At 41.2% G+C, this 16056-nt stretch overlaps 2 protein-coding genes across 2 annotated transcripts; both read left to right on the forward strand.

Moving 5' to 3' along the window:
• The first annotated feature begins 3974 nt into the window (after positions 1-3974).
• Positions 3975-7108, forward strand: LOC104448023 (beta carbonic anhydrase 5, chloroplastic). Its single transcript, XM_010061794.3, has 10 exons — positions 3975-4136; positions 4214-4287; positions 4379-4431; positions 5157-5300; positions 5400-5448; positions 5603-5716; positions 5809-5862; positions 6174-6253; positions 6367-6472; positions 6629-7108. Exons 1-10 carry the CDS (start codon positions 4121-4123, stop codon positions 6827-6829), a joined length of 891 nt encoding a protein of 296 aa, XP_010060096.2. The 5' UTR covers positions 3975-4120; the 3' UTR covers positions 6830-7108.
• Positions 7109-7995: 887 nt separating this feature from the next.
• LOC104451219 (AP-4 complex subunit mu) lies at positions 7996-14944 on the forward strand. Its single transcript, XM_039315766.1, has 13 exons — positions 7996-8177; positions 8507-8607; positions 8897-9100; positions 9524-9640; positions 9736-9864; positions 10632-10758; positions 11044-11147; positions 11413-11517; positions 11647-11741; positions 12439-12526; positions 12635-12695; positions 12798-12871; positions 13479-14944. Exons 1-13 carry the CDS (start codon positions 8120-8122, stop codon positions 13575-13577), a joined length of 1362 nt encoding a protein of 453 aa, XP_039171700.1. The 5' UTR covers positions 7996-8119; the 3' UTR covers positions 13578-14944.
• Positions 14945-16056: the final 1112 nt, after the last annotated feature.

Genomic DNA, 16056 nt, shown 5'->3' on the forward strand with positions numbered 1-16056 from the left:
TCCCTGAAACAGATATAAAACAGAAATGCATTTGGTAATTTTTGTATTCCCAGTAATAGATTTATAATAGAAATAAGAAACAAAAATAAAATTATTTTTATTCCCAAGAACAACTTAAGAAATAAGTTTTTATTTTCTCTTCCTTTCTTCTTTCCCTGGGTGGGTGGTTGCGGGCCTCGGTGATGGCCGGTGACCTCGTTGGAGCCTCGTTGGCCTCCGACGAGATTGCAGCCACCGGCAAGGCCCCTCGCGCCTTGCCTAGATCTAATGAGGTTGAGCCTTGCTCGGCCACCTTGAGATCGGCGTCACCGAGCCTCACGAAGATTGGGTAAGGCTCGGCCTTGTAGATCCGGGCGAGGTCGAGCCTTGTTTAGCCAAGGTGAGGTCGAGCCTTGCCCACCATAGCTAGGCTCGACCTAGCCCACCATTGTGAGGTCGATGCCCCTTGGGTGGGTGAGGCCGACCTCACAGGGTCAGGTGAGGCTAAGCCTTGTCGAGCTATGGCTAGGGCCGGTGACCGGTTAGAAGAATGAGAAGAAGAAAAAAAAAAAAAAAGTAATAAAATTATTAATAAATTAAAAAATTTTAAGTCACAAAAATATTTGCGGTTGTACTAAATATATTATTCTAGGAACATAAATTTTATATAATTACCAAATGTTTTAAAATATTTGGGGATTGTTATTAGGAATATAAATTAAAAAAATATTTCTGAAAAAAAAAAAAAAATTATTCTTGGGAATTCCAAATGCAGCCTTAACCGCTTATTCGCTAGCTTGACCCCGAAATGGAACGGGAAGTGGAGTGGGTGCTTCTCCTCTGCGTTTTTCTTGCATTTTCCATCTCCAGCCTTTGGTCTCTTTTTGACTTATCCAGGGTTGACTTGCGATTGATCCATGACTGATTACGCAGGTTATGTTGGAGAGCTTTGAGGACCCCCGGATCACTTTGGCTCCTTCGAAAGAGTGAGTTTGTTCATGTTTACTTGCTTATCTGGGTTGGTTATTGCTGATCGCATGCTCGAGCCGGTTTTAAGTTCTAATGTTCAGGTCTATGGCAATCTAGTTGGTTGCAAGGCGAGCTTTTTCTTCTCTGTTGGTTGCTTTTTCACATATTTTTAGAAACTCAGTTTCAGCTGTCTTCATTTGTCATGCCTCTGCCGTGTTCTCCAAATCTCTCTCCCTCCCTCTCCCTCTCGGATAGAGGGCGCACTCACAAGCCGCAACCAATGCCGGATGCTATGGTGTTAATTCCATCAGAATTGGCAAGTCGCGGCTGCCTGCTTTTATAGTGTGGTTTTGCTGGAGGTGCCTGAAAAGATTGGAGGCAAAGAAGAATCAAAGCTTGGTTTGAAAGAAGAACCTTGGCGATGGCCAAAAATGCAGGAACTGCCGGTTCAGATATGCCCATTGTTCCTTGCATGGATAAAAGGGGAAAGAAAAGAACATAAAGCCAGTCCAAGTTGACCCTCCGGGCACAAGTCTGGATCGAAATCTCGAAGCTTTCTCATTGAATGAGAAAATGAGAGATTTGAATCGTCACCTGTTAGGCTGTTTACTTGCCCCGAGCATGTATTGCTGACAAAGTTTACGTACAACCTACGCACTCCGTACGTTCCCTGCATTCGCCGTTGTTCGGTGATGAGTCTAGACAATCTTCCCAAGCGAAGGCTTTTTGGCGTTATGTAATTGACAATTTGACATGGCAGGCACGCAAATTTTTACTGTCTTCCGTGGCTGCTTTCTGTAGCTGCTTTCTTGAGTGGCAGCCTGCTTTTTCTGATGTACGAACGAAAAAGTAACAGTGTCGGTGGCTACTCTCTTCACTTGCGATTTTTCAAAAATTTGTGAAGTAGAACATTGTACCGAACAATCACAAGAGTTCAATTTGACGCGGCAGACTTAGATGGTGTGAGTGGTTTTAATTGTTCGGCATGTTCCAGTTGAAACTAATCATTAAAGAGAACATGAAGTAATTATATAAGATGGTGATCATTATGTGATAATGTTCGCTTATAAACCAATTAATATGGACTTTTTATTTTTTTCATTCAATGTGAGATTTTGAGATGTTATAATTCCTCGAATGAATTGATGTTCTTACTATTGTTGACTTGTACAACGTTATAGAACCCCTCATATTTGCTACATGGTCCAATCCATTATTATCTTTTTCATTATCTTAAAAGTCTGCCTAGAGCTGCATTTTGTTTATTTGTGTATTGGTATGCGTTTGGTCCATCCATAAAAGCACATATCTACTTGGAGTATCGTCCTCTGATATAATAAGTAACGACTTTGACTAGTTTCTAGTGGGCCAAATTCCAAATGCAGTACTTCGAGTAGTCTCGTAATATGGTCACCATTTTACTTAACTGTATTATTTATGAATCACTTAATAAGCTATTTTCCATTTGATATCGAGCTATGAAATTCCCAATAATGAAGAGAAGTTGCCTGTTGAATACAACATAAGCATCTTTTCAAATGGCAATATACAACTTCTGACAAAAAAATAATATAAAAATGGCAATATACAACTGCTGGTGCTTTGCAAGAGTGCTACATCGAGAAAAAAATAAATGCTAAAAAGACGGAATAACCCAAAAAAAAGGGATTTGAGAGGATCAATGAAGAGAAGCAAAGGGGGAGGTGAGTTAAAGCGATAAAGAAGCTATCTCGCCTTTGCCGTGATGGTTGACAACCCTTGCTCAAACGCTGGCGATGGTGATTAGCCCTCACGGTGAGCAGGCAAGGATCCTGCCCCTCGCTAGTTGACCAGACGCACCTTTTTTTAATCAATTTTTTGATTGACTGGATTGGTCACCCCTCAACCCCCTATCACTTTATAGGCAAAACTAACCCAATATTCAAAAGGTTATCCTGGACTTACATCAAAATATTGACGGTGATTCTCAAATATTGAAGAACAAATTGTGCCATCACTCATCATCAATAAGCGAGGATCAATTGACCCTTGGGAACACCATTTAAGGCCCGATCGACCCTCGCTTGAGCGGTAAATGGTGGCACCAGCACAGCATGACCACTAGCCACAACCATTGGTGGCAGCCGCGATCGCTGGTGGCTGCCGGGGTACAAATGGGCCAAGCCTAGAGGGATTTTCGGCCTGATCAGACCAGACTGAGATTGACTTTTCTTGGTCTAGTTCGTTGGCCCACTCTGGAAAAAAGGAAGAAAAGCTCCCTACCGTAAATTACCCAATTGGGTTCAGGCTGCTTTGCTCTTTAGCTTGTAATTTTCACTTTTAAGTTATTTTCAAAAATTCCTATGTAGTCGGATTTAAAACTGCACATACAATTATCAAATAACTATCGTAAATTTGCTTAAAATTCGTAAATTTCATTGAAAGAAACGATTCGTGTACATCTCAACTTATAACTTTTGTTGACCGTTAATTTTTTATATTACAACTTTGCAGAGGTTAATCAATTAAAAATGAATAACCTTACAATTTAAATAATTTTTTTTTATCTAATTTTAGGTATAATGGCCAATTCCGCTTTAAGTATCTTCGACCCAAGAAACAGACCCACTCAATCCCGAATGAGAATTAAGAAATCCAACTTGTGAAATAGCTCGGTCATAGTCGGACCCGAAAATTCAGGTTGACCCAAACGTTAGAAATTCGATTGTAATTTTTTTCAGTAAATCTCAGGATTCCGGGTCCACTTAAACTAATTATTTTTCGGGTAAATATTAAATAATAAGTTAGGCGTGCGGTCTGGAACCGCGGACTGCAGGCTTCCCCCGGTTTATTTTTATTTTCTCTTCTTTCTCTTCTTTCTCTCCTGAAAAATAATGTTATTCACAGATAATAAAGGCATTTCCTCCCCATCACGCAAGCCCCAAAAAAAAAAAAACGAAGGAGAAGAAGAAAAGTTGAGATAGTGACGAGGACAAGACACTCGCGAGACCGCAGAAGGGACAAAAGCAATGGCCACGATCATCTCCCATAAACTTGGATAGTCATCCATGTCCACTTGTCGGATAAGCTCGCCATGTGACCAAATCGCATTCCTTCTCCTCTCCTCTTTCCTCTCGCGAAGACGGAGCAACGACAGAACTAGCAACTTCCATTCAGTTCGTGCCCGGAAACGATGGCGTGGTGCACTCGTGAGTCCTCCTCCTGCCCTCTTTAATTCAAACATGATGATCTTTCTGCTTAATCTTGAGAATGGTTTTTTGTTCAGGTTACAGAGCCCGCTGGATCAATCTCAACCGCTGCTTCGCCAGCTTGACCCCGAGATGGAATGGTGGCAGCGAAGTGGGGGCCTCGCATTTTCCATCTCGAGCTTCTGGTCTCTTTTTGACTCATTGAGGGTTGACTTGTGATTGATCCGCGACTAATTATGCAGGTCGCGTTGGAGAGCTTTGAGGACTCCCGGGTTACTTTGGCTCCTTCGAAAGAGTGAGTTTGTTTATGTTTAATTGGTCTTCTTATTTGAGTTGGTTATTGCTTATCGCGTGCTTGAGCCGGTTTTAAGTTCTAATGTTCAGGTCTATGGTGCAAGCTTTTTCTTCTCTGCTGGTTGCTTTTTCACATATTTTGAGTGACTTATGTTGTGTCTGTCCTGTAGTTCTTACCATAAAAAGAAAGTGTCTGCAGTTCTTGAGCAATTGTAGTCGAATTATTGAAGTAAGAGCCAAAAACTACTGTTTGGAGTCTGATTAAATTTGATCTGTTATTTCTGAATTCTGGTCTTCAGAGGAGATAGGGTAGATCGGCTTTTCTTCTCTCGACTCTCGCTTTCATACCTCAGTGCTGCTTATTGTGTAGCCTAGGACAAAATGCGAGTGGTCATGACCCGCCGATACACCATTTAATCACTCTGTTAACCAACGACCCGTTTGTATGATGACCGCATAATGTTCTCTTGCTGTTTCCAAGGGTTTGTCCTCAAAGCCTTATTTTCCAGATGGAAGGTTGCGTATGTAGTTGGATCCTTTACAATACGCTATGGTTGACATTCTCATATATCTTAGGTCACAGCAATCAAGTCATATCGACGTGGATTAGTTAATATGTCTCTCCTCTGCTAAAAACTGAGATTGACTGTCGGTTTGATCTATGAAAAATGTGGAAACTGCAAATTTTACATGGAATGCTGAAAATCGTGACCTGTATCTGCATAGGAGAATCGAGGTGCCCCTGCCGGAGGAAATAGGTTCATCTAGAATTACTGGAAAGGATGTGGCAAAATCAAATGCTGATGGTGGCTCGGACATGTTCGATGAGATCAGACAGAGGTTTCTAGAGTTCAAGAGCAACAAATTCTTGTACGTGGCAGTTAATTCGCGCTGATGTCCTTTTTGTGGTTTGTTCTCTTGAGGAGGCTTTTACTCTGTGCTTGTTAGGTAACTCATCATCTTGAACAGGAAGGAGGCGGCGCATTTTCAGAATCTCGCTAGAGCTCAGTCACCAAAGGTGAATAAAAGGAACTAATAGTGTTCATATTTCTGATGCACGACAAAACAGGACTTTCTCTTATGCCTCTTTCTGAATCCAATGCAAACACTGCTTGATTTTGGTGTAAACTGACTTTGCGGTCTCACTGGGACTAAAATTGTGGTTGGGACAGTTCCTGGTGATTGCTTGTGTAGACTCTCGGGTGTGCCCGACTAATGTACTCGGACTCCAACCAGGAGAGGCCTTCATGGTGCGTAATGTCGCAAATCTTGTTCCGGCGATTGAGGTTTGCTCTCATCTCTTTTGCATTTTTATGCTGTTAAGAAAGTGCTTTTCTTCTTCTTCGCCTCTTAGGAAAGTGATTTCATGTTTCCACAGTTTGGACCATCGGAAACTGGCGCTGCTCTTGAATTTGCAGTGAAATCTCTTGAAGTAAGCCTACCTCTAAAATACTGTACTCATGTTCTTTTCTCGGTGGCATAACTCGTGTCCTTGAGCTGATGTCTCCATTTGAGCGAATTCATCAACGTGCAAACTTCCTCCAATTAGATAGATGCTCATTCAATGCCTGGGACTTTGGTTACGTATGAGATTTCAGAGTTTCACTCTATAAGTAGGACAAACAATTTGACAGATGATTGGGATTGCCGTGCGCATCTTGATCATTCACCTACTCTCATATACCTATCGCACCCAGTTATTTTAATGGATTTACACTCAAAATTCTGTCGGTTTTGTTTCAGGTTGAGAATATATTAGTCATAGGCCATAGTCGATGTGCTGGAATTGAAGCCCTCATGGGCATGCAGGATTCGAATACAGGGTACTACTAGCTTCCTTTTCTGTAGAAGTTAAAGTAAAGGCTCATGAGAATCGCTTTTTAATCCTGGCTTTCATGCATCATAATCCATTCTCTTATATGATGCGCCTCTGCAGAAATTATGTAGAGAGATGGGTCGTTAATGGAAAAGCTGCCAAGCTACGAACGGAAGCAGCTGCGCCACACCTTAGCTTTGACCAGCAATGCACGCATTGTGAAAAGGTGAACTAAAAAGATTTCTACTTCTGGATGTCAAACAAGTTGATGTTGGCAAGGTTTCTTTTATGAAGATACGAGTTCCCGGCTACAGTGAAGTTTTATCAGCAGGCTGTTGCTTTTCTGACCTATGCTTCGTATATGAATCCACCGATATTGCAGGAATCCGTCACGCAGTCTCTAAACAACTTGCTTACATATCCATGGATAAAAGAAAGAGTCGAGGATGGACTGCTTTCCATCAGCGGAGGGTACTATGATTTCATCGACTGCACGTTCGAGAAATGGAGTCTCGACATTGAAGGAAGCGGTGCCACCGGAGGAAAGAGATACTCAACGAAAGATCACCAGTTCTGGCGCTGAGATATCTTCCTCCAGTGTGTCCTGGAAATTGCAATGCGCATTGCATGTAAATGAACTGTGCAGTATTATCGGAATGTGGCTGCACAGATGGTTGAACTTTCTGCAGATTGTCCTGACACAATAGGAGGCGATGAAAGTCGACGATTTAGTGACCAATGGAAGCCAATGAGTCGATCTGTTTACCTGTAAATTGTAATGTGAAAGTTATATAAGGACCTCGGAGTTCACCATCTTTGCAATCTCAATTTCTAGCTTAATGTTCAGATTAATCCATGAATATCTCGTGATGTATTTTATCATAATGAAAGGATTACAACATAACTAAAAGAGAGTGTTTTAACAGAGAGTAATGCATTATTTACAATCTCTTAAGATATCTAAAATGATGGTAATTGGTAATTGTCCAAAATTTTCAATTTTGCTGAGAAAAAGTTTGTCGAAACTACACTATTTTGGCAAATACCCAACGGTGATCTCACATTCCGGTCGATATATGATCCGGTGAATTGGGTCCTTTTTTTGGGGGCAAAACACACAAAAAAAAAAAAGACCTTGGGTTTTGGTAAAATTCATGATAAAGTTCCGGACTAATGTCATTGCTGGTAAATTGGCAGTCACCTTTTTCTTGAAGCAGAAGCAATTCCAAGAAAACAGCAATTTCACATTCCCGGGGGGTGAAAAAGCCAACTCCAGCTTAAATTAGGGGCCAAAATGAAAATGACAAAGACCACGGTGCGGGACGACGATAACAAACAGGAAATCAGAGAGTATTTAAAAGAAAGTAATGCATTATTTATCATATCTTAAGATCTCCAAAAAGATGGCATTTCGTATTGCCTAAAATTTTCAATTTTACTATGGAGAAGTTTGTCGAAATTGTACTATTTTGGCAAATACCCGACGGCGATCTCACATTGAGGTCGATATACAATTCGTTACTGGTGAATCGGGTCTTTTATTTTGGGCAAAACACGAACGATAAAAAAAAAAAAAACTTTGGTTTTGGTATATTCATGATAAAGTTACAGACCAATGTCATTGACGGAAACGGGCAATCACATACTTCTCGAAGCAGAAGCAATTCCAAGAAACAGTAATTTCACATTCCTGGGGGGGTAAAAAGGCGAACTTAAGCTTAAATTAGGGGCCAAACTGAAAATGACAAAGACCAGACCACGGTGCGCGACGGCGATAACGAACAGGAAGGAAATCAGAGACGAGCTGAAGAAGGAATTTCGCAGGGAGCGAACGGACGGAGCTCGGGGCGCTCGCGAGGAAGAAGGATCGACGATGATCTCTCAGTTCTTCGTGCTCTCGCAGCGGGGCGACAACATAGTCTTCCGCGACTGTGAGTAGAGACCACTCCCGCCTCGGCCCGCGGATCTGGCTCCGAGTCGAACTCCTCTCGTCGCCCTTTCTCTTCTCGAATCTTTTCTCGATTCGGTGATGCGGTGTCCGAAGAGTTCGCGAATTGTGCCAATCGCGATGCTCGATTGCTGTTCTGGTGTCGATCGGGTTTCTCCTTTCGGCGCAAAATCTGATTCGAATCGCGTGAATTTAGCGAACTAGATGGAGGGGGCGCATTTCCGTTGTTCTCGTGTTGTGTTTTTTGCGTTTTGCGTTTTGCGTTTGCGGATTTGTTGTGATCTGAAAGAGCTGTTTTTGATGGGTTTTTAGATCGCGGGGAAGTGCAGAAGGGGAGCACCGAGACGTTCTTTCGGAAGGTGAAGTTCTGGAAAGAGGATGGGCAAGAAGAGGCGCAAGCGCCACCTGTCTTTGTAGGTATTCTCGTCTCTTTGCCGGTGAAATTCGAGCCGCTCTAGCGATCGTTTTGCTACTGAGTTTATGTGTCGGGAGAGTAGTGTTGGCACTTGTTGTTATTTTGGAGGTCCGTGGATTATCTGAATTGGGAAGTTCTTGCTGATACTGTTGTTTCGTTTACATGGGTTTCATTCATTCGGTTTGGGAGAGTTGGTGGCGTGTTTTATGCATTGGGCATTGCGGAGAAACCCAATCGAGTTCGGTCCGGGATACTCTCGTTTGACCTCTGGATTTTTTCCGGTGTAGAATGTGGACGGTGTAAACTACTTTCACGTGAAGGTGGCCGGCTTATTGTTTGTCGCAACCACGAGGGTCAATGTATCTCCTTCTCTTGTCTTGGAGCTCCTCCAGAGGATTGCACGTGTCATCAAGGATTACCTCGGTGTTCTTAGCGAGGATTCGCTGCGGAAAAACTTTGTGCTTGTTTACGAGTTGCTTGATGAGGTCATTGTAAGTTTGCCTGATTCTTTGCCTCTTTTTTTTTTTTGGTTCTTTGTCTTGATCTCATGTTAAGAGACCCTTTTCCTGTGCCACTATCATGTTGATGGCATGATGGACATAACTTAGGTGCACTACTAGATGGAACAGTTACCTTTAAATATTATCATTGCTGTCATTCATGTAGGTCAATTTTTTAAAGCTTAGTGATCTTTTGATGACAAGCTAGAAGGTATTTTGAGAACAATATCTTACATGCAGTTTTTAGGGCTTGGTAGTTATTGGGCCAATTGATCTCTAATTTACAGCAGATTACTACGTATTAGCTTAAGGCTTTTCTTTGATATTCAAGTAAACTGAAGCATAACTATTATTCATTGATGGCAAGATAGGACTATTTGCTTGAATATGATTTCTGACCGCTGTTTATCCTAGGATTTTGGTTATGTACAAACAACATCGACTGAAGTACTGAAATCCTATATATTTAATGAGCCAATTGCTGTGGATGCTGCTCGTCTGCCTCCTCTTGGTCCAGCTGCCATTTTCATGGTATCGTGTTTCTAATAGTTTTATATGGTTCTGAAGAAAAGTGAAACTTCACTGTCATGTAGTTGGTGAATTTGCATTTAAAAACCATTTTGCAGCAAGGAAGTAAAAGGATGCCAGGGACGGCTGTGACAAAATCGGTTATTGCAAATGAGCCTGCTGGAAGGAAGAGGGAGGAAATTTTCGTGGATATTATTGAAAAGATCAGCGTCACTTTCAGCTCTAGTGTGCGTATCTTTTCCACTGGGAATTCGTCAGTCATCTTCATTTAAGTGGTCTTTTTTTTAATGCTTGGGGGACCTCAAAATTCTGTTCATGACAAATATTGTACTATTTGAAAGGAGAAAAAATCATCTTGAAATGGGACTTATGACAGTTCATATTCCAGATTGGCCTTTTCTCCACTCAGAATATTCCACTTGATCTTGTTCTCCAAGGAGATACTTATCTCAACTGTTGTACCCTCTCTGAGTCATAATATTCAACATTCATTAAAAAATGTTCTTCTATTAGTCAAGGAAAGGAAATGAAAAGAATCCTAGATACTTTGCCTTCTCACATCTAGGTGAGACACCCTTTTGTCTTATTGATAGTCGCTTATGATACTTCTGTTAATAGTTTAAATGAATGATGATTCTCCTCCGTGGACCTTCATGGCATCTTGTCTGTGCTTTATGAACCTCAATAGTGTTGTCTAGTTGCACCACTTGTCAGTTACTTAGGCTAGATGATTTATCTTCATTCAACTTATGGTCATTTATTGTTTTGGCAACTCGTCCTTTTCTGTGCTATTTGTCTTATCAGCTGAACAGAATCACCCATCACATCTGTGCTATTTGTCAATGCACTTTGATCCAAGTCTCTGTACCATCAACATGCAGGGATAGTGGCACGTCAATTGAAAGAAATGAAGCTTCTAATATTTCAAACGTGCTGATCTGCTAGCAACCATAAGATGTACTTGACTTTCTGTGCAATGCTTGAATTCTGGCAGGGATATATACTGACTTCTGAGATCGATGGAACCATTCAAATGAAGAGTTATCTATCTGGAAATCCGGAGATTCGAGTGGCTTTGAACGAGGAGTTGAATATTGGAAGAGGCGGGAGATCATTATATGGTAGTTCCCAGGGTTTCCCTTAACGAATTACGCTCTGATTCTTTTTAGTTGTAATATACATGACTAATTTGACATGAGTGCAACCTTCTTGGTCATAGAAATACTTCTGTTTGCATTTCTTGTACTTCTTTTTCAGGCTTTAAACATTGACAATTTTCTTAGAGAAACTGCTATCGCAATTCAGGATGCTACTGTCGCTAATAATGATGGCCATCTAGTTAGAGCTACTTGATCTAAGCAAGCAATCCCAACCTTACTTATGTCATTTATTTGTAACTGTGACAGATTACAGAAGTTCAGCAGGTTCTGGAGCGGTTGTTCTAGACGATTGTAATTTTCATGAATCTGTGCGCCTCGACAGCTTTGACATGGATCGGACTCTAACTCTGGTATGGTGCATTGGGATTACTTGATCTGCTTTAACGTAAGGGGAGAGAAGTTTAGGGCGTGTCTACATAGAATTTTACCTTTTGTTTTTGGCTTAATCTAGATGTTGTGATAGATATTCTCTGACTTTTTGTTAGCTGAAAACACTGAAGTTTTCACTACTTACAAATATCAACAAGTAGAATCGCATTTGATCTTATCACAGTTAAAAATTTTGATAAGAAAAAGCTTAGCCAACTTAATGTTTTGTCCTCATCCCTGCTTAAGGTACCGCCAGATGGTGAATTTCCTGTCATGAACTATCGTATGACCCAGGAATTCAGGCCTCCATTTCGCGTAACCGCATTGATTGAAGAAGCAGGTAATCTCAAGGTGAGTACATTTAATATCAGCTATGAAGGTGCTACTAAACTATTTGTGTGGCTGTGGACCCCATTCTGCATCTGTTTGTTTCAGTAAAGCAACAGTTTTACTAACTGTGCTGCTGTACTAATCATATAGGCTGAAGTAATTATTAAAGTACGTGCTGAGTTCTCTTCAAGTATTACCGCAAATACAATTGTTGTACAGATGCCTCTTCCAAAATATACTACCAGGTATTCCCTCTGAACGCTGTTATTTATTTATTTTTTTAAAAATGTTACAGGAAAAGTTGCTTCCTTGGTTTGGTACCTCATAAGTCAATATCGTCAGCATTTTGCTATTATATAGAGATCTTTTGGAAGATAGCTGGATTTATGGAAAGAAATGCCTATGGGAGCTCATTCTGTTACTAGCATCCTCGAGATATTCTGCCGTATCGTGATAGTGTTATAAAGTTTATCATTCTACAAGAATAATATTGAGTAAGACCATTCCAAGGAGTCCAACCATGCAAGTTAACTGAGAAGCTGGAAGTAAGAGGAATTGGATAAACCTGTTAATTATCTGTTGGATGCACTATTAGCTCTTAGCCAGATCCTTTATCACCATCAAGGTATTCTCCACTTTAGGTCCTGTTGTCCAATTAAGCGATCCCACTTCTTAGTGTTATGATGGTGATGTATGTTAAAATAGGGAAGTTTCATCATTATGATCTTGAAGAGTTATGCAGATTATACTCTAGAATGGATACTGAGTCTTATCTGGTAGGTCACATTGGGCCTGGGGCATATGTTATGACTTTTCGCTTTTGGGAAAGAGGAGATTCTTTTCTCTTTTTTTTTTTTTTTTTTTTTGGGGGGTGTTTCGGTGGACTATAGAAGGTGCATTCAGCATCAAATGTTTGTTGATTAAAATTGATTGTGTTTACAGAGCTACTTTTGAGCTGGAACCTGGAGCAGTTGGGCAAACTGCAGATTTGAGAGAAGTGAGCAAGAAACTTGAATGGAGTTTGAAAAAGGTGCCTTCTTGCCAGTGTCTTCAAGGAATCTAATTCATTTAACTTAGCCACAGAATTTCCATCACGCCGAATTCATTTTAATGAGCTTATGGCTGTTGTGTGGGGCAGATTGTTGGTGGATCAGAAAACACGCTGCGTGCCAAGCTAAGTTTTTCTCAAGAATCCCATGGTATGATTTGTCTGTCATCTATGAGGATTCTAGATTGCAATAGATATATCCTCTTTGGAGATAATAATGATTATTTATGGTATGTGTTTGGTTGCTTCATAGGAAATATCACGAAGGAATCTGGACCAGTTAGCATGACTTTCACCATTCCTATGTATAATGCTTCAGGGCTTCAGGTAATAAAATCTTAACATGCGTGTGGCAAGTGTTTAAGGTGATTTTACTTTCAACTTCTAAGTTCAGAATCTACCCATTACAATTCCATTGTGGAATAGTATATGGAGCATTATATATATAGTCTGTGTACATGGCATTCATTGTGCTTCAGTCTTGGCAGTTTATTTTACTGTATGTTGAAACCCATCAAGTCAAGTAGAGCTACCTGAATTTTGGTGTAGGAATACTGCACCTGCACATGGGGCCTGGGGGCCTCATGGCTATTGGATTGGTTTTCCCTATGTCAGATTTTAAGGATGGTAAGGTCTTGGCTGTGGTGAAGGCCCTCAGCCGAGTGTTACCTTGCCAGGCCTGAAAAGTCCATGGCTATAATTAGGTTCTAGGAATTTCTCCATGGAATTCTGAGGATCACTTATGTAAAGAGTAGGCATGGTGGCTGGGCTTGGCCTGGCTAGCCTACAGTTGAGGCCGAGTTCCATTTCCTGTTACTGGTCTTGCCTAAATCTGCCTATTGATTGGCATCACCATCCTGAGCTATTGCATTGCTTTCTCTTTTTTGGAGTGCCATAAGAGACTCACTGTGTTATGGACGGACCTTTCTTGTAGGTGAAATACTTGCAAATTGCAAAGAAGTCCAGTAATTATAATCCTTATCGGTGGGTGAGATACGTCACTCAAGCTAATTCCTATGTGGCTCGAATGTGAGGTTATTGAGCTTCTTTCTGCCAGAACTTTACATTTTTGTTTTTTTGCTTTCCCTTTCACTGTATGTGATTCCATCTCTTTGATCATCCTCTCAGTGTTTTCTCTTTTTAATTTTAAAGTATGATCAATCTTCTCAGAAGAGTGAACTTTTGCTTACTTTTATGGGTATCAATCAATATCAGCCTTTTGGAAGAAGGATGGATTTAACGAATTGTGTTTAACTGAATTTTTGAGGTGTTTCTTATGTTGCGAGTTGTATATGTTGAATCTCATGTCCACTGAGATACATGAAATGAAAAAAAGAAAGAAAAACCAAGTAGAGAAAAAGGACATTTCGTGCACGAGAGGATGACTTCCGCATTGCACAGTTTAATCAGTAAAAAAAGCCTGAAGTATTGGCTTGACATCCAAATTGAACTTAAACACAACTCCAATCTTCAAGAGGTCTCAAGTCAAAAGCAACAGAGATGGCTTGTTACAAGAAATTCATTCTGTTTCCTCTCTTGCTTCTCACTCTATCCTTAATAATTGGTGATGGAGTCCTTGCTTCCCGTCACCTTCTTGATGCAGGCTTGCCCAATATTCCTGAGCTTCCCAAGCCTGAGCTACCTCCTATTCCCACAATCCCAACCTTGCCAAGCCGGAGTTACCACCTCTGCCAAAACCTGAAGTCCCAACCTTACCAAAGCCCGAGTTGCCTCCACCGCCAAAGCCCAAGGTCCCAAAGCTGCATGAAATACCAGTTGTTCCTGAGTTGCCAAAGCTCAGCTTGCCCACCATCCCTTAGCTCCCAAAAGATTTACCCACCATCCCTTCTCTTTTCCCGCCCCACTCATCCAGTCCTTGAGCAAGCAATCTCCTCAGTTTGACATCACTTCACTTGTTATTATTTAGTAGGTAATACTTATATTATGTGGATACAGGTTATTGTGTCTGTCTTGAGGTTATTGTGAGGGGAATGTAGTTCTGCTATCTCCACCCATTTGAGTTTTCTATGCTGCACTAGCTATTTCCTGTGTTTCTCTGATTGTCTGTGGAGTTATTGTTATTCTTCTTTACTTATGTGAGGTTTGATATTCTGTTGTTCCTATAATTTGTCTTTCCAATGAATGGCAGATATTGTCGTTTTGTTTATGTCTCATGCTCTTGAAGTGAACGGCATATCACGTATGTGAATGTTGGACTGGGAGATACCATGCCTTCTGCTTAGATGACCTTGTTATGATATTGCTTTGTGAATAACACCGAGCATGGGAGGCCAACTCAATCCATACTTTGCAATGAAGAGACACTTGCTGGTTTTGTGAAGCGTGTTCAACCAGAGCAATACGCAAGTTAAGTTTAAAACGTCGGAAGATTATTGGCTAGATGCGCGATGTTGTTGACGACTAGACCATCATTGTACATGAAGCACGAATCGCATGTCGCCCTATACAAATGCGATGCGCATTATTGCACTGTCTCGATGGCACTTAAGGGCCCTAGAGACATTGTTAGTGGCTTTTCTGCACGGATAAAACCTCTGCGTAACAAATGGGGTAATTCCCTCTTCTTTCATATCACTTCAGCATCTCTTGAAAAGTTAATTCCTCACCCTCATCGTGGAAAACTGAGCATGTACTGTGCGAGAATGCTGGCCAGTAAGCTCGCAATCACAACAAGAACCACAGTGAAAACAGCGGAAGATCTTCGGCGACGTTGCTTCTTGCTCACAGGTCGACAGCCCATGATTTCACATTGGTCTTTTGCTTTCTCATGCGATTGGTTATGGGCAAAAGTCACTCTTTTGCGCGCGCATAAATCCTCGATCAGTTAGTTTCGTTGGCTGCTCTTCTTGTCATGGGTGTTCTGTCAAAGGAAAAAGGTGGGGGAATCTGCGGATTCCATTCCATTTTTAACCAAGGTTACTGTTTCTATACCTCAGTGAAAGAGAAAAAGGAAGAGGGAATCGTATTCAATTGGGACTCGAAGAGGCAGTTTGACCCTGAGAGGCCCCCACCGTCAAAATGGACATTAGTGTGACATGAGAATTTGGCACTCTCTTCGTTCCTTTCGTTGGGTTTCTCGAATGCCATCATGTTGACGATAATGTGGAGGCATCTTTTGTGTGCCTGAACATAGGTGTGGATTTGTGCAAGAGCGATTCGCTCGACCCTTCACAACCTAACTTGAAATCTTGCCGAGACACTAGTTTTGCCGCTCTAAAACTCGAGGAAAGAAACAGTAAAATGGGTGTTCTGAGCGCATAATTTGTCGAGACACCGTACGTCGAGTGTTGTCCAACTCATTGCCTTAGCCAGAACGTTTTATAGGCGATTGGATGTTTCCGTTTGCCTGTGTCAAATTATTTTGTGTCGGGCAATTTATAATTTATTTTCCTGTTGAAATGATAACACTGGGCAGAACGCACGTCATCACAATGCTCTGAAAGCACCTCAAAATAAATCCTAATATCGATGCGGCAGAAATGGGGTCACGA

This window comes from Eucalyptus grandis, chromosome 6 (genome assembly GCF_016545825.1).
Source record: "Eucalyptus grandis isolate ANBG69807.140 chromosome 6, ASM1654582v1, whole genome shotgun sequence".
Classification (NCBI taxonomy): domain Eukaryota; kingdom Viridiplantae; phylum Streptophyta; class Magnoliopsida; order Myrtales; family Myrtaceae; genus Eucalyptus; species Eucalyptus grandis.